This window comes from Antechinus flavipes, chromosome 5 (genome assembly GCF_016432865.1).
Source record: "Antechinus flavipes isolate AdamAnt ecotype Samford, QLD, Australia chromosome 5, AdamAnt_v2, whole genome shotgun sequence".
NCBI lineage: Eukaryota > Metazoa > Chordata > Mammalia > Dasyuromorphia > Dasyuridae > Antechinus > Antechinus flavipes.
In genome coordinates, this window is record NC_067402.1 from 160,285,548 (window position 1) to 160,303,244 (window position 17,697).

Genomic DNA, 17,697 nt, shown 5'->3' on the forward strand with positions numbered 1-17,697 from the left:
GTTGTTAATATGGGATTTGTAGATTATTATAGACCACACATTCACTTTTCCACAGATGTATATTAGGCACCAAATGTGTACAGTGCCCATGCTAAGTAAGGAACTCTTTGTGTAATTGTAATTTTACAGCAAAATATTAACTAAATCATTAGAGTGTGTGTTATAATTACTCCAGTTGTCTCAATATTTGAAGATTAAACTTAATGCCTTTTTTCTTTCAACCCTTCTTCTTTAGTCCTTTTAAATACATAGCATTTAATGACTTTAGTAAGTATAACATGATAAACATAATTTAATCTTGCATTATTGATTCAAGATTTCATAGGATCAATGGCATCATTCAGCACACTAACTTCATATAAAATCTTAAAATAGAAGTTAGAGAAAAGGATGAACCTTTGATTAAAAAAATAATCTCATGATTATAAATAACTCATAGTAATTTATAGGTTTACACCCTTTTGTAGCACTCTCAGTGTATTAGGGATAAAGAACTATAAAGACAGATTAACCAGATAACAGCAAAAAAAAAAAGTTCAAATTCCATAAAATAATATATTAACTCTTTAAAATGGTTTATTTTTCTTTGTTTTTCTTTTTCAGACACTTTATTTCTTCCTCAAAAAACGGTAGTAGTAGAATTGGAAGGTACCATCATTATTTAGTCTTAGCATTTTCATCTTTGAGAAATGAATATGCTGAGGATGGAGATAGATGTAATGACATATCAAAGATCATTTGTCTCCTAAGTGGCAGAACTGGGATATGAATCCAGGTCTGCTGACTCTACATTCAGGTTTCCTTTCTACTATATCCACTGCCTCTCCCTTTTTCTTTTTTTTCTTTTCGTTCTTACTACTTCCCTCTAGAGAGGTATAAAATGACTATGAAAGAGATTTTAAAACTATTTCTTCTATTTTTTTTTTGTCTTCTGAAATCCAACTGATCTGAAATCCAAGTGATACTTGATTGTATAGAAGTGGCTGTGGATTCTCAGATGTTTTTGCTAATGAATTCTAAGTTTAAGTAAGACCTTCTAAAAAAGGAAAATCTTCATATATGAGACTGGCAGCAGACTGTAGTCTAAGGACTAACCTAGCTAAGTTTGGAAAGGCCTGTTCATCAAAGTGTTAGTCACCAGGTGGTGAAATATTTCAGCCACCAGAAAAAGACTGGCTGATGAGATCTAGGGAAATATTGTCTGTGTCATGGAGGAAATATCTTTTATAATGAAATCACAGGTCCTTGAAATAAGAAAGTATCTTTAGTTTAAATACTAAGTGAACTTAGTTTTTTATATAGCTATCTTTTCTTCTGCTCCCCACTCAAAATCTACTCAAAACTTTAAATAACTCTTCTGTTAAAAACTCTTCAATTCTTTCCAGTGGTTATTGGTCCCAAATTTATACTGATTTGACTCCAACAGGTGACCTAAAAAGTAATATTTAAATTCATTTCCAGTGTCAGCTTAGCTTCTGATAACTTGTCTCTTTTTGGAGAGTTGTGGGGAAATGAGGTGTCATCAAATTAATTAAATGTTTTAGCTAGTTTTGATTAATTCTGACTTTATAATATTTACATTTAATTTGTTGAAGAACCTTGAAGTTGATCACAAATATGATCTCTTGTCATAGGAGTAATTAATAAACATTTTTCCCATTTTACCAATGGAATACCTTGATAGATCCATTGAAATATGAATGATTATTTCATAACATAATTAATAATAATTCTCAGCTTTTAATAATAATATCCAGAGATTAGAATAGATTATTCATATGTAATTTGGAAAAGCATTATTTTATTTTTAAATTTTAAATTTAAGTGTTTACATGATAGGGTTATTCAATAGGCTGTCTAAGACAAATTCCAGTTCTACCTCTGCCTTCCACCTCAGGCTAAATGTTACCACATTATTAAGTAAGCTTCTTTAGGAATTAAAGTAAAAATAAAGGGTTTTTTTGTTTATTTTTAGTAGATAATAAACTCATTATAAAACAATATGACATGGTAACTAAAAAAATTTTCTTCTTTTTCTTTTGCCTCGACCTGTAATTTCTTCTGAGTTGGGGAGTCCTAGTAAGGAAGTTCCTTATACCTATACAGATTGGCAACTATTCTGGAATTTAACATCTTAGAGAGTTGCCTAGAACAGAGGCATCAGACACAGGGATAACAGCCCTGGCAGTTCCTCAATGCTTTCAAATCTGTCCCTAAGCAAAATAAAATGTAATCCAGAAATATTTAACAATAAATAAAAATACAGTAAGAAAAAACGGGTAATAGTACATTTTAAAGCTAAGTCAATTTGCCACCTACAGGGATCCTTATTATGGATTAGTGACCTCTCTATCTAAGTTTGACAGCCACTGACCTAGAATACCAAGAAGAAAAGTAATTTGACCATGTTCACATAGCCAGTGTGGTTAGAGGCAACTCTCAAATTCAGGTCTTTTTTACCTAGACCAGCTCTCAATTATGCTATGCTGCTACTTTTGCCTCTCTGATGCAACCTTAGCATAAATTAATAGAAGTATAGTGTTCTACAATTCTGCTGTATTCTCTCCTAGTCCAGTTCATTTTGAAGTTTTCGTTTCAGAGTTTCACAAAAATATTGACAAACTGGACTATGTCAAGAAAAGGAGGGTCAAGTTGTTAAGAAGACCCTGGACTTAGTGTTCAAGCATTATTTGAAGAATCTAAAATATTTAGCTTAAAGAAGAGAAGACTTAAGGAAAACATTATAACTGTCTTGGAATATTTGACTGAGGAGATTAGAATTGTTTTGTTTAGCAAAAGTTAAAATAATGGGTGAAAGTTAAAGAGAAACAAATTTTTAGATCATTGGAGGGGGAAATTTTTCTAATATTTAGAGCTTTACAAAAGTGAAATGAATTGCTAGGAGGTAGTGGGCTCCCCTTACTTGGAGTCTTTAAGAGGCTAGAAACCAGTTGTTAAGAATTATTATAGAAAAGATTCCTATTCACATACAAGTTAGACTAGACATCTAGACGTATTTTAAGATCTCTTCTGTCTTCTAGAGTCTGCAAAAATGCTGCCAAAATTGATATATGAAATAACAGATGACCACGGAGTAAAATACAAGGAACTTTTATTTTAAAGGAAAACCTTCTACTTTTAGCCCTGGTGCTGATAGTAGTCCATCTTTCAGTACTTAAGAGAATAAATGCTTACCATATACAATCAGATGTAAACTTTTTTTTCTGAAAAGACATAAACAGTTAACAAAATATCTTAACCATAAGACACATTTTTGTTTTGTCATGTTTTTATCTAGAGCTTACCCTAAAAAGTTTTATTAATCTGGTGCCTATTCTTGTGCAGATTTGAGTATGAGCACAGTTGAAGAGGAGTCTGACACAGTGACAGTAGAAACTGTGAACTCTGTGACTTTGACCCAGGATACAGAAGGGAACCTTATTCTTCATTGCCCTCAGAATGGTATGGAGAATTCACTGATATTTAGTATCTCTAAATAATTAATCTCTTAAATTTGTGAGGTCCATGTCACCTTGGTGTACTAAGTTATCCAGGCAGAAACTTAAAGTTAACACAATAGTAATAAAGGTCTTCACATGATTAACCTTGATTTTTGTTTCTTTGCATATTTGTGACTTTTACCCTACTACTTTAACTTACTGTTCTCAGAAGTTGGTCATTTAATCGTGATGACTAAACAAACATTAACACCTTTTGTTGTCATGCACCACAATGCCAGTTGTATATTGAATGTCCCAAAAGTCTCAGTGTACTCTTAAAGCTTAAAACTGCACTGAGACTTTCCTATATTGTAAATTAAAGAGGTAAAGTGAGATTCTCCCCAATTTCTAAATTACAACTTAAATAGATAGACTTCCTTTTTAAACCTTTGAAGGAATTTTAGAAGGATAGTAACATTTAATCTGTTAATTTATAATATACAATAAGATCGGATTTTTTAACTAGATAAAGACATTTCCACTGTTGTCTTTAAAACCTAAGGCCAGCATTTGCCAGCATGTTCCAAATTGGAATCTTTTAAAGTAGCACTTTTGCTAATATATTTCTATTGGTCAGCAGAGCAATAAATCAAAGGCAAGATGACACCAGTGGCTTCGAAAAGATGCCTTTTAGCTACTATCTTCATTTACCCTGATTTAGGGAGTTTAGGCATGTGGATAGAAAAAATGCTTTCTAATCTTCTTTGACTTGAATCTTACTTTACATTTTTGATCCTGGATTTTATTTTTTTTCCTAAGTTTTTTTTTGCATGTTAATAGAGCACTGGGTCCTTTTCATTATTAGAGACTGATGAAATAGACTCAGAAGATAGTATTGAACCTCCAAATAAGAGACTGTGTTTGTCCTCTGAGGATGACCAGAGTATTGAGGATTCTACACCCTGCATATCAGTTGTTGCAGTTCCACGTAAGTACCTTCATGTTAAGGGTACTGTATTTGTATGAATATAAAAATATAAACTTTAAGAATTTGTGTGTATACTAGAACCAACATTTCTATGTAAAGTCTAAGCTGGGTTTATTTTTACTTATTCTAACAAGGTTATTAAACTAATTTATATGAGTTTTTGGTTACAAGGCAGCTATATAGTAATTTTGATTTAGTTAATGTTAAATAAAGTTAAAAGTTCTCACCATGGTCATATTTTAAGATCATTTAAGGCAAAATGTCTCTGACTCAGAAAAAAATATTAGACTCTTTTAAGTATAGTTTTCAGCATGAAAGTAAGTACTTAACATGCATATAGAATTATTTAGTTATTAGTAATAAGTAAGAAGAAAGAATTAGCTTTTTTGTTTTTGTCATGCAACTGTATAGAAAGGCAATCAAAGAGATTTTGGAGTGAGTATCCTTTCCTCTTCATGATGTGTCCTTCCTTTAATCACTTGCTGTGAGTTGATTGAAGAATTTGACTTGGTTCACAGCACAAATAGATATAGGAAATCAAAAAGCCATGGATGAGAAATCTAACTTGAAATTTTATGAAATTTTTAAAATATTGGGAATGATTCAGCATTCTATAGTTAACTTCTTGTGAAATAATTTGACCAGAGTACACTGTTATCAGGGCCAGGTTTACGGATTCAAACTACATGTTGACCAGTTTGCTTAATTTCTTGGTAATAGGCTGAACTCTAATCCTGATCATGTATGTTCTTCCTTACAAATGAGACTAGGTGAGATAAGGAGAATGAATCATAGCAAATCCATCTCCATATCTGAAAAAATGCCATGAAACACATCTATAGAAAAAAATACAACAGTAATTCTAAATATATTGAAATTCAAAAAGCTTTATTTTCATACTACAATGTAGATTTATAATCACTTGGAATTATGAAATATGCTTTTTTAAGTTGCCATATAAGCCTAGTGTTATTGATATGTAATAAGTCTTAACCACATAATTGAGTACCCAAGAGTAGATAGAAAAAGATAGAAAATAAATGTTGAAATACCTTTTCATTGTTGTTTATACAGTAGCTATAAAATTATTATTGTGGATGGGATATGTTCTGGAGATCCGTTATTATTTTAACTTTACATCTCCTGAAGTTTCAGAAAATGATCAGAGCTTTGAGGTGACTATGACCGCTACCACGGAGGTAGCAGAAGATGAGATTACTGAAGGAACAGTGACACAGATCCAGGTATGGTAAATCTTAAAAGTTGGCTCACAATGGGATTAGCCAGCTACTTTTGATACTATTGATCTATCTTTCAATATTAACATCTTTTACTTGGAAAGGAACTACAAAATTTTTATTTTAACTACTGGGGTGAGATATATGGGGTGGAAAGAGGAAAAGAAACTAGCTAAAGAGACTTTGAAGGAACAGTCAGAAAATAAGAACAGTATCACTGAAGCCAAGGTAAGAGAAAATAATAAGGTGAAGCTAGTAATCAAATGATGTAAAAGAAGCAAAGGATGAAGATTGAGAAAAAGTCATTGGACTGGCACTTATGTCCCTAGTCACCTTAGAGATAATAGTATTTTAAAGTTATTAATGGGAACAAATTGGCAAGGGGCTAAGGAAATTAAAATAGCTAGCATAGACCCTTCCTTCTGTAAACTGAACAGTAAGAGAGGAGGAACAAAGAAATAAATGATCATTTGAGGAAATAACAGAGTGAGAAAGTTTTTTAGGATAGACAACTTGTGCGTATTTGAAAGCAAACAGGGAGACACAAATTAAAGATCTTAGAATATGGATCTGGAAGGTTCCTCAAAAGTTCAGCTCTCTCGATTTAAAATAAGGAAATTGAGGCTCATAGAGCTTACATGACTTGCCCAAAACAGAATTCAAATACTTATCATGCTAAAATATTTTAGATCTATTGCTCCAGATGAATGAATGTAGTAATGATTAATGGAGCAAGGCCCCAGAGGAAGTGGGATCTTGGGGACAATGGAGGGGTTACCAAGGTGATCTTAAAAGTTCACCTCATTATCTAGACCCAGTGGAAGAATTGAGGGCTATCTGAAGAAACAAGATTTGAGGGATGAAAGAGGAAAGATGTTGGAATTTGCAATTGAAGACTTTAATCTTGTCTAGGAGTCTTGACAAAGGATAAAGTTTGGAAGTTGTGCGGTTTTTTTAATAGAAATGTGATAATGTGATGGAAATATACCACAATGGTAATTGTCATGGATTGTAATTGGTGAATTTAAATTAATAGGGGTTTTTTACACACACACACACACACACACACACACACACATACACACACACACACACACACACACACACCCCTAGGGGATAGGGAGAAGTAAAGATTACTGATAAACTTTATACCATTCAATTCCTGAATTATCTGAGATGGCCTTGAGTCTATAAATATCAAAGCTAAAATAAATATTATACTTGAATGTACATTTGGGAGAGTTTAAGAGAAATAATGTTTTTAACCTGGTTTTTCCCGTGCTACCTTTTTAAAATTATTGTTTTCGTTGATAGTTTTTGGTTTTATTTAATCTTCATTTCTAAATGTATCCCTCCCTGCTTCCTCTGCCCAGCAAACATCCCTTATAACAAATTTAAACAAACAAGCAGTTGAACAGAGCCATTGAACATATCAGTCATGTCTGAGCATATAGTCCACATTCTGTACATGTAGTCTCTTATCTTTGCAAAGTAGAGGAAGGGAGACACATGTTCTCAACCTTTCTTTTAGGCCCCAGTATGAATCGATGTTGGAATCCTTACAAACTGCTAACTAATTAGAGTTGATCTAATCTTACAAGAAGATTTTGGCCAGAACCTGAAACAAGGTACTAAGTAGAACTAATTACAATGCTTGTGTTTACACCTTTGTGTTCACACCTCCCTTAAAGCTCTTTGGGCCAGAGAGCACTATGGGAGAAAACCCATAATCCCATTCTCTCAGAAGATTCACATATAAGGCCAATGAAGAGAGAGCTATTCCAGAATATATTTTCCACTTGGCTGGCTGGTCGCAGAAGAGAGTTCAGCTGGACTGGAGAGGAGCAACTCTGGTGCAGACAGAGAGCACTTTGAGAGATTTCAGCGGAATTACGCCAGAAGCCCTCTCTCCGAGGCAAGGAGAATATTTTCCATTTGGCTGGCTGGTGGCAGAAGAAAGAGTTTTCAGAGGAAGAAGCTACGAGTGGAGAGTTCAGTGGACAACCAGATTCATCTTCATCTCACACCACTGTAGTTGGTGGCTGGGCTCCTGCACTTCCCCCACTGAGACCAAGCTGGTCTGAAAGACTCACCAGAAAGCTAGCCGAGCCCCAAGTGAAGGAGACAAGAGATTCATTCCATCTCTGTGCTGGTTGGAGGCTGAAGAAAGCAGAGGCAGAGGCAGAGGCTGAAGGACAAGACCTTTGGATTTGGCGACATTCGGAGGGAGCTCTTGGAACCAAGCAGAGAGATAGACCTCTAAGCTAACTGGGCTATATTGGAGATAATAAAAGATCTGAACTTTTATCACCTGGCTGTGTTTTGAGAAGAAAAAGCTCACCACATTTTGGCGCCCGAACAGGGACCCCACATTTGAACTCCCAACAAATCATTATAATACCCAGAATTGAATTCTTTTATTCTTTCATTTACATTATAGTTTTCTATATCATTTCCCCTCTTGTTCTGCTTGTTTTCCTCTATATCATATCATATATAGTCTTGCCATACTTATTTGAATTCTTAATAATTGTCATTTGAATTGATACAAAAAATATATTTTTATAATCATGCATTATAATTTTTATAACCTTTCCTTAATTGGTATTGCCCATGTTCTCTTAGGAGATTATACAAATTCCAAACAAAAATCTCAAAATAAAACTCCTTTTTGACTTTACAGTAATATTTCAGTAGAGAAATTGAATTCCAGCTACAAATTCCATTAATAGAAACCTTATTTAATAAAGACAGAACTTTGACGGGCATTAAGTTATATTTCAAGGTACATTCACTCTTTACTTTGGATGTGATGGTAGACTTCAGCTGCTTTCTCTGTTTGCTCTAGGTCTGACCACTTAGACCAAGGATGCAATTTTTTTTCTCCTCTTCAACTCGTGCCCTCATACCAGGGGACTTGAACATATACACTGATTCTCCTCCAAACACTCTTAACTACTCAATTCCTTAACAAACTTAATTCTTTGAGCTATCACTCCATGCTACCTCACCTACACACAAAGCTGCTCATACCCTTGATTTTGCCATCACTCATAGATATAATGTCTCTATGTTTAGGAATACTAAAATCTTTTTATCTGACTATATTCTGTTGGCTCTCCAGCTCTTTCTCTGTTTTCCCTTACCATACTTCATTCTTTATCCACCCTTTGACCTCCAATACTTTAACCTTTTAGTTCTTTTCCAGGCCATCTCCTCTGCACTTTCCACTCTGTTATCTTTTCCCCATCTTGACCCCTGAACCAAGTTCAGCCCAATTCTGTCAGCTTTTCTTGAAACCCTGTCCTCCCCTGTCTACCCCTGTCCACCCTTCACCCCTGTCCCAGTCATATCTCTGATTATGCCCAGCCAAGGATCATTCTCACCATTTGTCACATTTATTCCTATACATATGCTGTTGAACATAAGTAGAGAAAATCATTCAACTCTTCAACTGAGTACTTTACAAATTTATGTCAGACAACCTCACTTGGGCCCTTATTGCCCCTGTACAACTCTTCTACACCTTCCTTATGAACTTATTATCCCACTTTCCTCAGCATATTTGTATACCTTGCAATTATTTTCTCTATGGTGATGATTCTCAAATATGTTTATCTTCTCCTGACCTCTCTGCTGATCTCCAGTCTCACTCCAGCAGCCTTTCAGATCTGGATGTCCTATAGACATCTTAAATCAATCATGAACTTTTCACCCATTAGATTGCAAGTTCCTTTCCAAAATTGAACTCATGATCTTTCCTTCAAACTCTCCTCTTTTCCTCACTTTTCTATTACTATCAAGGGCAGCTTAATCTTCCATCTTTCAGGCTCTCGTTCTAGATGTCACTGTCTCTCACTCCACATAGTTAGCATTTTTCAAATGTGCCCTTTCTTCTCTGATACCACCACTCTAGAGCAGGTTCTTATCACCTCACACTTGTCCTGTTACACCCTGCTGGATAGATCTGTCTTTCTCAGGTCATAACCCACCCCTGTCCATCCTTCATTCCAGACACCAAAGTGATTCCTAAAGCTGAACTCTAGCCATCTGACAGCCCTTCTCCCTTTTTTCTTTCTCCCTCCACACGCTTCCCCTGTACTCACTTGTTGCCTCCAGGATCAAATATAAAATCCGCTGTTTGACATTCAAACCTCTTCATAACTTCTTTCTATAAAAAGAGGAGATTGGACTTGTTTTTTGTTGCTCAATACTTCAGTCTTGTCCAACTCTATGTGACCTCATGGACTTTTTGATCATAAGGTTTTCTTTGCAGAAATACTAACATGATTTGCCATTTCTATAAAATCCTCTGTTTAGTTTTTCAACTCTTTTCAAATTATGTTTTCTATAAAATGAGGGGGTGAGGGGTATTGGACTAGATGATCTTTAAGGTGCCTTACTGATTTAATTATGGGATCTTGTAAGTCTCTTCAGAGGACCTGGAAATATTAGTACTCTCAGCAAATGAATCCCACTTATTTTAGAAATTTACTAAAGGTTAGTTGCAAAAGGTGTTAACCAAATCTATGGTTATGCATGCAAATTAGTTACAGAAAATAGCTGTGAACATATCTTATCTCCCACTTCAATCCAAGATTTCTGGTATCTCATACTAGACACAGGATTATAATGCAGGCCATTCTTGTATTGGTTAATCAGCAAACATTAAGTGTGTGCTATATATACAGGCACTATACTGGGAACACCATAATCATATCCAGATGAGTTTGGTTTTTTAATTGTGATTCAAATTCAGACACAGGCTGAATCTACTGCTCAATTCTTTTAAGTAGAATTTACTTCATAGAATCTAACATTTCTGATTTATGACTTATGATCACAGACTTAGAATTAAAAGAGTCTTAAGAGATCATCCACCCCACCTCCTAATTTTATAGAAAGGGAACCAACGGCTCACAGGTGCCCATAATCTTAGATGTTATGAATAGAATAGTCAAGATTTGAACCTAGAACTTCAGTTCAAAAAGTTCTCACTAACTTGTAAAAATGAACCCTTGCATACAGTAAAATGTCAGAAAAGAAAATACTTTGTTTATACAAAAGATTTTAAGTTCACACTAAATAAAAACACAATAAAATGTTTGCTTCACTAAGTCATTTCCTATAGTCCCAATTAGAAAACCGTAGCTTAGGGTAGCTATGATGCTACACGTGGAATCAAGATAGACTGGATTCAGACTTTGCCTCAGTTACTTCCTCTTTATGTGACCTAAATCAAGTCACTCTGAGCCTCAGTTTTATTAAGAGTCTTACCAAATTCGTTATTATAAAGATGAAATTAAAAGATGTATATATATTATTTCCAAATTGTAAAACACCACAGAAGTATTAGGTAATATTTTTATTACTCTTTGAGAGCAAATTATTTTTATTATCTTCCATAACTATATCAGTACATCTTACTGTTTTAGTCAAAAATTTTATTTTTATCTATCTGGAATTTTGGAACACAGAAGATTTATAAGATATCCATTGAGTTAATGATCTTTTCTTCATATTTCCCTTTAAAGATTCTACAGAATGAACAGTTGGATGATGTGTCTCCCTTAGGCAATGAAGAAGTTTCAGCTGTTAGCCAAGCTTGGTTTACCACTAAAGAGGATAAGGATTCATTAACTAATAAAGGTAAGATATTCAGTATCTTTGGTCCTACTACCTGGGGGAACTGGAAGTTGACTCTCATCACATGTGCAGTGAATAAAGTCTAGGATTCTCTGAAACAGACCTTTATCTATCCCAAATTATATTAAATAAGGCCTTGAGTGAAACAAACAAACAAAAAAATCTTAACATTTATTTTCCCTTCACTAAATGGTGACTGAAATCTTTTCTTATATACTCTTTTTTTTCTTTTATGCACAGAGATGTAACAGGGCTGAACAATGTAGTTGCCAGTTTGCTGCTATGGAGACATGAATTAAGGTCAAGTTGTTGTTTCATGAGTACTTAGCACTACTTCAGTGATTTTTGGTCTGATAATTATTTGGTCATTTTTGTACATACTGTTTGTACTATTGGTTTGGTGTTGAAGGTAGATCTAGGAAGTGCTAAGAGATGAAATAGAAAGTCAGTATTGTAATTAATATAGCTGTGAGTTGATGAAGTGTGTAGAAAGGAGAAAAAGGAAACTAATAAAGCATTAAGTATCAGTGACTCAAATTTTAAGGCTATTTGAACATTGTGCCACTAGGATGTTAGTGCTTTCTGTGTACTAAATAATGTTTGAATGTATGTATGTCATATCTGTCTATAGATAGGAATTAACTAAATATTATGTTGGAAGAATACTAACTGCAAAGTTATTTATTTAGTTAGTTGGTCTTTAACAAAAGACATGCCATAATCTCTTTGGGATATGCTTATTGATTTTAATAATTATTTTAAAAATTAAAGTAAATTTCAATATTAATAAGTATCAAATAAACCATCTAGAAGGGTCTTTCTTCTTAGAAGTTTTATGGGCCTTGTTTTAGCCAATATATATATATGCACCAGTGGAGCATAAGCTGTGGTAGATACTACCACACTGGGAAGGTTTGAAGTATGATTCTGGTCACAGGCTTTGTCTACTGCTTTCGAAGTCCCAGATTACCTAAGTAAAGTAACTCACTACCAGCAGGTTGGTCACATGGCTATTATTTCTTTAGACATATCCACCCATTACTACCTACTTCCAGTCTACCCCCTCCCCACCATAGCCATCTTGCACATGAACAATCTTTGTAAAGATGCAACCTGGCAAACCAGAATAGGAAAATCTCACCAAAATTCCCGGCACTATTAGATGGTTCAACATTAGAAATAAATAAGACATTCTCATTGGAAATGACACTAAAGAAGATGAATCACTATCTGCTTTGTTGCCAAACCTTTCATTTACACTGAAGCTTCTCCTAATGCCTCCTCCATTTAGTATATAAACTTGAAAGCAAAAACTTTGTTTTATTTGTATCTCTAGGATGTTGTTTTACATAAAACAATAGCAATTACTCTCAATTCTCAGTGGCCACCTCCCTTTTCTTCAGTAATAGTGGAACACAGATGGCAGTTTTTAGACTTTCTATAGATATATACTGAGTTGTTGATACTACAAATGTAAGGTCCATGTCCGATGACCAATAAGTAGATGTTATACTGGAGAAAGTAAGACATGCCAATCTTGTTTTCTTTTCTATGTACAAAATCAAAAGAAAGGAGTGGGAAAATGGTTTGTATTTCTTATTTAGTATTTGTGATGATAACATATTGTAAAGTATTTTACAAATCTTAAAACACTATATAAATATTGACTGTTACCCTTATTTTAAAAAAAGGCCATGATAAAAAATATTGGCATCTTATACATTAATGTCTGCTACAAAGAATGGAGAGAGAATCGATGAAGAAAACTCATAAGATCTTTTAAATTAAGTTAGTATTGGTTTTGATACTTAATGCTTTTAATGCAAAGGTAGGCATAAATAAAAATGGCAAAAACTATAAGTAAGAAATAAGGCATGAGAGTAGACAGTGCCCATAGATCAAGCCTTTATCTGAGAATAGAATTGGGAAATGCAGAATATGGTAAACATCAAATAACATTACAAAAATGCAACTGATTATATTTTAATAGATAAGAAACAACTAGTTATTGATACAGAAATCTCTTTAGTCATCTTTCTGTTTATAGTCACTAGTTTGCTAGAGCAAAGATCAAGATCTATACAGAAGTAGAATAAAAATGACAAAAGTCCTGCTATATGTAATTTTTAAAACTTTATCCTGACCTATTTAAATTAGTAATTTATGTTAAATAATGGGAAATGGATAGAGGAAAGGACACTTAGAGAGTATAACAATTTCTTATAAAAGTTTAACCAACATGAACCAATTGCTATCACAAAGAGACTAAAAGTGATTAAAAACAAAACAGAAAAATTAATTACCAAGCACTTAAATCTTCTTGTCAACCAGTGAGATATGTCAGCCAAGGACAATAATAGTTTAGAATATGAATTCATTTATAAAATATGAAAAAGGAGGATGCAAAATTATGAGGAATATCGCCTCATAAAACAGCAAGAAACTGAAAGAAAAACTAGTTTGGAAGAAAGATTGTTCAGAGATTCAACTAAGCAAAATCATCACAAGACCTTTTAAGGATGAAACTAGATAAAACATGGAAAAGATAGCTTCTTTAATGGAGACTTTCTATATTAGGAATTCCCTCATACTGATGAAATTCCATGTCTAACACTACAACAAAAATTCTTCTGATAATGTGTGACTGAGTCACAGAATACTAGTCTTAAGTTACAAGAAATGAAATTGGTGAGTCACCCAAAGGACAAAGGAGAGGTGAATGAATGGTAGGAATAAGCAGGAAGCAACATATTGCAAATGCAAAATTACGCAGAAGAAGCACTATAAATGATGTCGAATATGTGATTGAAAAATGAGATAAATCATCATTTGTTCCACTGGTGCAGTCTGAAGAAAGCTCAGTTCATTGAACAGAATCCTTGTGGCAGACTTACAGGAAGATCTCCTTTAGAATGGACAAGCATAAATGGGTTGTCATCTGCATCATTCATTGGGAGGAATAACCAAATTAATGAGATCACAGATCTATTTGAAAATTGGAATAGAGATCACAAAGAAAAGCAGAGTACCTAGTGAAAAGAAATACTTTCCATTAAATTATATTTAAATGTTTCCTTTTGCCTGTCATAAGATATATATGTGTTCTTATTACAGGTTTAGGATTTAAAAGCCAATGTGACCATATCAATTGGTGTAGTTAATACTGACTTTCTCTCTGTCTCTATCTCTCTCTTTCTCTCTGTCTCTCTTTTCATAAACTTTTTCATAGAGAAAAATTTTAAGGGTGAATAATATAAAACCAGGTAATATGAAAGCAAATTTACTTAAGAAGTTGAGATTTTTTTTTCCTGTGTTTATTTATCTGTTTTACAAATGTAATCAATCATAACTTTGTTACTTTTGATAGCAAGCAATAACAGTTTCCATGACATTGCTTATTGTTTTTTTTAGGGCATAAATGGAAGCAGGGAATGTGGTCAAAGGAAGAAATTGACATTTTAATGAGTAATATTGAACGTTATCTAAAGGTATCTATTATAATGTATTTTTATGTTTAATTCATTTAATTCAACAAAACATTCAAATAAAATAAAAAATGATTAAGCATAAAACTATAAACTCTAAATCAAGTATTGCTTATATTAGCTTTAACAAAATAATAATAAAAAAAAATTCTGTTTGCTTTCATTTCTCCTTCTTCATCTCCTTTTCTTTGATATGCTTTTTCCAAATTTTGTTGCTATTATTATTTTTTTTTAATTTCATTAGAGACATTGTTAATAACTTTTTTGTTTTGATTCTGTTTTTTCAGCTACATCACTTTCCTTCAAATTTTACTTTTCTTGATATAATATTTAATTGTTATGATATTTTTATATTACTTCAATCATATTTTCTATTTGGTAAAAAAAAAAAAAAAAAACTATTTTTAACATCTCTAGGAATTGCAATATTAGAATTCTCCAGCAAAATATGTTTTAATAATTCTGATGTACAAGATCATGATTTTGAACTACCTAAAAACTTTATTTCAAATTTCAAGTCGGAGCTTGTCTTACTAAAGTTCTTCTATGACACTTAAGAATAGATTTATAAATCCTTATATTTTCTCAGGATTTTAAAGCACATTGTTATGCTTTAACGATTATGTGAAGAATCTATATTTTATGAAATCAATTCAGCTTATATGGTCTTAAGACCAAGAATTTAATTTCCCTCTTTGAAATTAAACTAGATCTGACTTGCTTAGAAAGAGTTGTGATTATTTCTCATATGAAGGCACAGCTATCACCTGTTGGATTATTACCTCAGAAATAATGGTTGGCCAACACTATTAGGTCCAAAATCCAGTATGACAGGAGATATTTAGAGTTTGTGGGAAGAGAAGGGAGATACCATGGAATTGTAAAAAGGATAATTCTAGCCTTTATCCTGTAGCTTAGTCAATCAACAGATATTAATTGAGTACTTGCTATGTCCAAGGTACTGGCTAGAAGCTGTAGCAGATACAAAAGTATATTCCCTGTCTTCAAGGATCTTATGGACTAACTATAGAGATAAGATGTATTCTTCTTCAACTTCAGTGATCTGTGATTTTGTCAGCGTGGATATTTCCTCTACCCATGCAGATAACAACTCCGCAGTATACTAATAATTTTCTAGAGCTCCTTTGGTCACAGAATTCTTCACCCTATAGGCAACTTGGTAATGAGCCTCTGCAAATTTAGTTACATTGGTCTTTGGACAACAGACATCATCATTGGGCCTATACTTGAAGCTTTTCTAGCTTGGAAGAACTTGACAATTGGCTGTCATAGCTTTCAAAATTACATTAGCGTAAAACTTTAGTGAACATTATAACTAAAGTTTATAACAGTCAGTGCCAAATGAGTGAATTACACTGAGAGGATTACAAGTGCTTTAGGAGCTCTGAGGAGGGAGATGATGATGCAAGTTTCTCCTATCCTTCCATCAAGTTTTCAGTATTACTGAACTCAGACATCTGCTTTTTAGTTTTTAATTCCATGTATAGAAGGGAGCATTGATATCTTCAGCCTAAATTCTAAGATGAAACTTGTGTCCAACTTCAGTACTCGATGATCTGCAGAAATAATTTTCAATGTAAATATAAAGAATGTCTCCTTTTAGGTGGGAGCTTAGGTTTTAAATGATCAGTATTTAACAAGGATAATGAGAAAATTACATTTATCCAAACTACAAAGAAAAAAAAGTTGAGTTATAAAATGGAAGAGTACTAAAGTATTACCAAAAGACCACTGACGACTTCCCTGTGAATAACAGTAGTAATATTTAAAAGGGGGTATACATTTAGGGTAAGCAACACTATGTAGAGGAAAGAGAAATCTATTGGCTAGACTCAATTTTTTTTGGCCTCAGTCAAGTCATGTAAACTCCTTGGACTCCAGTGTTCTCACCTTTGAAATGATCGTGTCCAGCTTCTTGATTGAGGGAGAAATTCAGACTGCTGAATCAGCTGAGAGACACCTGCAGTTATCCAGACTGGAAATAATAAGAACTTGGACTTAACTGGTACCTGTGAAAATGGAAAAGAAGCATTGGAAAAGAATTGAGCAATAATTGACTTGAATGTAAAGAGAAAGAGTAGCCATGAGTGACTCCCAAGTTTTCCAGCCTGGGTTCTTGAAAAAATGATTGACAACACTGTGCAGCTGGAAATGATGGTTTGTGGGAAAAGAAGGAGCCTGATTTTTAAACACTTGTTACTACATGCATGGTGCTTTTTCTAGGCTGCTTTATAGAGATTTATTTCCCAGAAGAACCCTGTTGATTCAATTAGTACCTAGTTGGTAACTGGCATAGTTGAAAAGAACTCCAGACCAGATTGCCAGTACCAATATAACTAATTCCTGAAGTGACTGGGCACTTCACTTCACTTTCTCTGGGCTAAAATAAGGTGCTTATACTTCTGAAATCTCTTATAGCACAAAATCTTTTACTGCTACTATGTTTCATGTTATCAATAAAAATGAAAGGTTAAAAATAATCATAGTAAGCCAAGAGTAGGTTCTTTATGGAAATAGGTTCTTGATGTTCATTTTATGCCCCAGTTCTATCTGCAGAGACCGCCAACAGGATCTTAATAAATAATCATTGAATTAAGAGGCAGATACAACTTTATGGAAGACTATCTGTCTAGGAAATGTTTTAAATTCTTCATAATTTAAAAAGCAATTTGACACCTTTCATTTGCAAAATGAAATTACTATTATTTTTCATATTTTTAGATTTCATTTTTGGACCATTTTTAAGTTTGTCTGGTGGCTTTTCTAATAACATGATGTTTATATGTGGCATAATTGAAATTACAAATGACAAACTTAGGAAATTTAGTATGGTTGCATGCATTTATATCCAAAATCCCTAAATCAAACAAATGTAATTC

General features: G+C 33.5%; 1 protein-coding gene and 1 long non-coding RNA gene across 4 annotated transcripts in view; one reads left to right on the forward strand and one right to left on the reverse strand.

Moving 5' to 3' along the window:
• Positions 1 to 17,697, forward strand: part of DMTF1 (cyclin D binding myb like transcription factor 1) — a 59,501-nt gene that overhangs the window by 13,057 nt on the left and 28,747 nt on the right. For all 3 annotated transcript variants that reach the window (XM_051961790.1, XM_051961791.1, XM_051961792.1), the window contains exons 3-7: positions 3,346 to 3,462; positions 4,306 to 4,428; positions 5,578 to 5,672; positions 11,201 to 11,315; positions 14,724 to 14,800. In XM_051961790.1, coding sequence (XP_051817750.1) covers positions 3,354 to 3,462; positions 4,306 to 4,428; positions 5,578 to 5,672; positions 11,201 to 11,315; positions 14,724 to 14,800 — 519 coding nt within the window. In that variant the 5' untranslated portion in view covers positions 3,346 to 3,353. The remainder of the gene's footprint in view (positions 1 to 3,345; positions 3,463 to 4,305; positions 4,429 to 5,577; positions 5,673 to 11,200; positions 11,316 to 14,723; positions 14,801 to 17,697) is intronic.
• Positions 6,760 to 17,697, reverse strand: LOC127538180 (uncharacterized). The gene is made up of 2 exons (XR_007947693.1): positions 16,709 to 17,697; positions 6,760 to 9,837 (listed from the first exon to the last, which is right to left on the reverse strand). It is a non-coding gene; the product is annotated as an uncharacterized LOC127538180 (long non-coding RNA).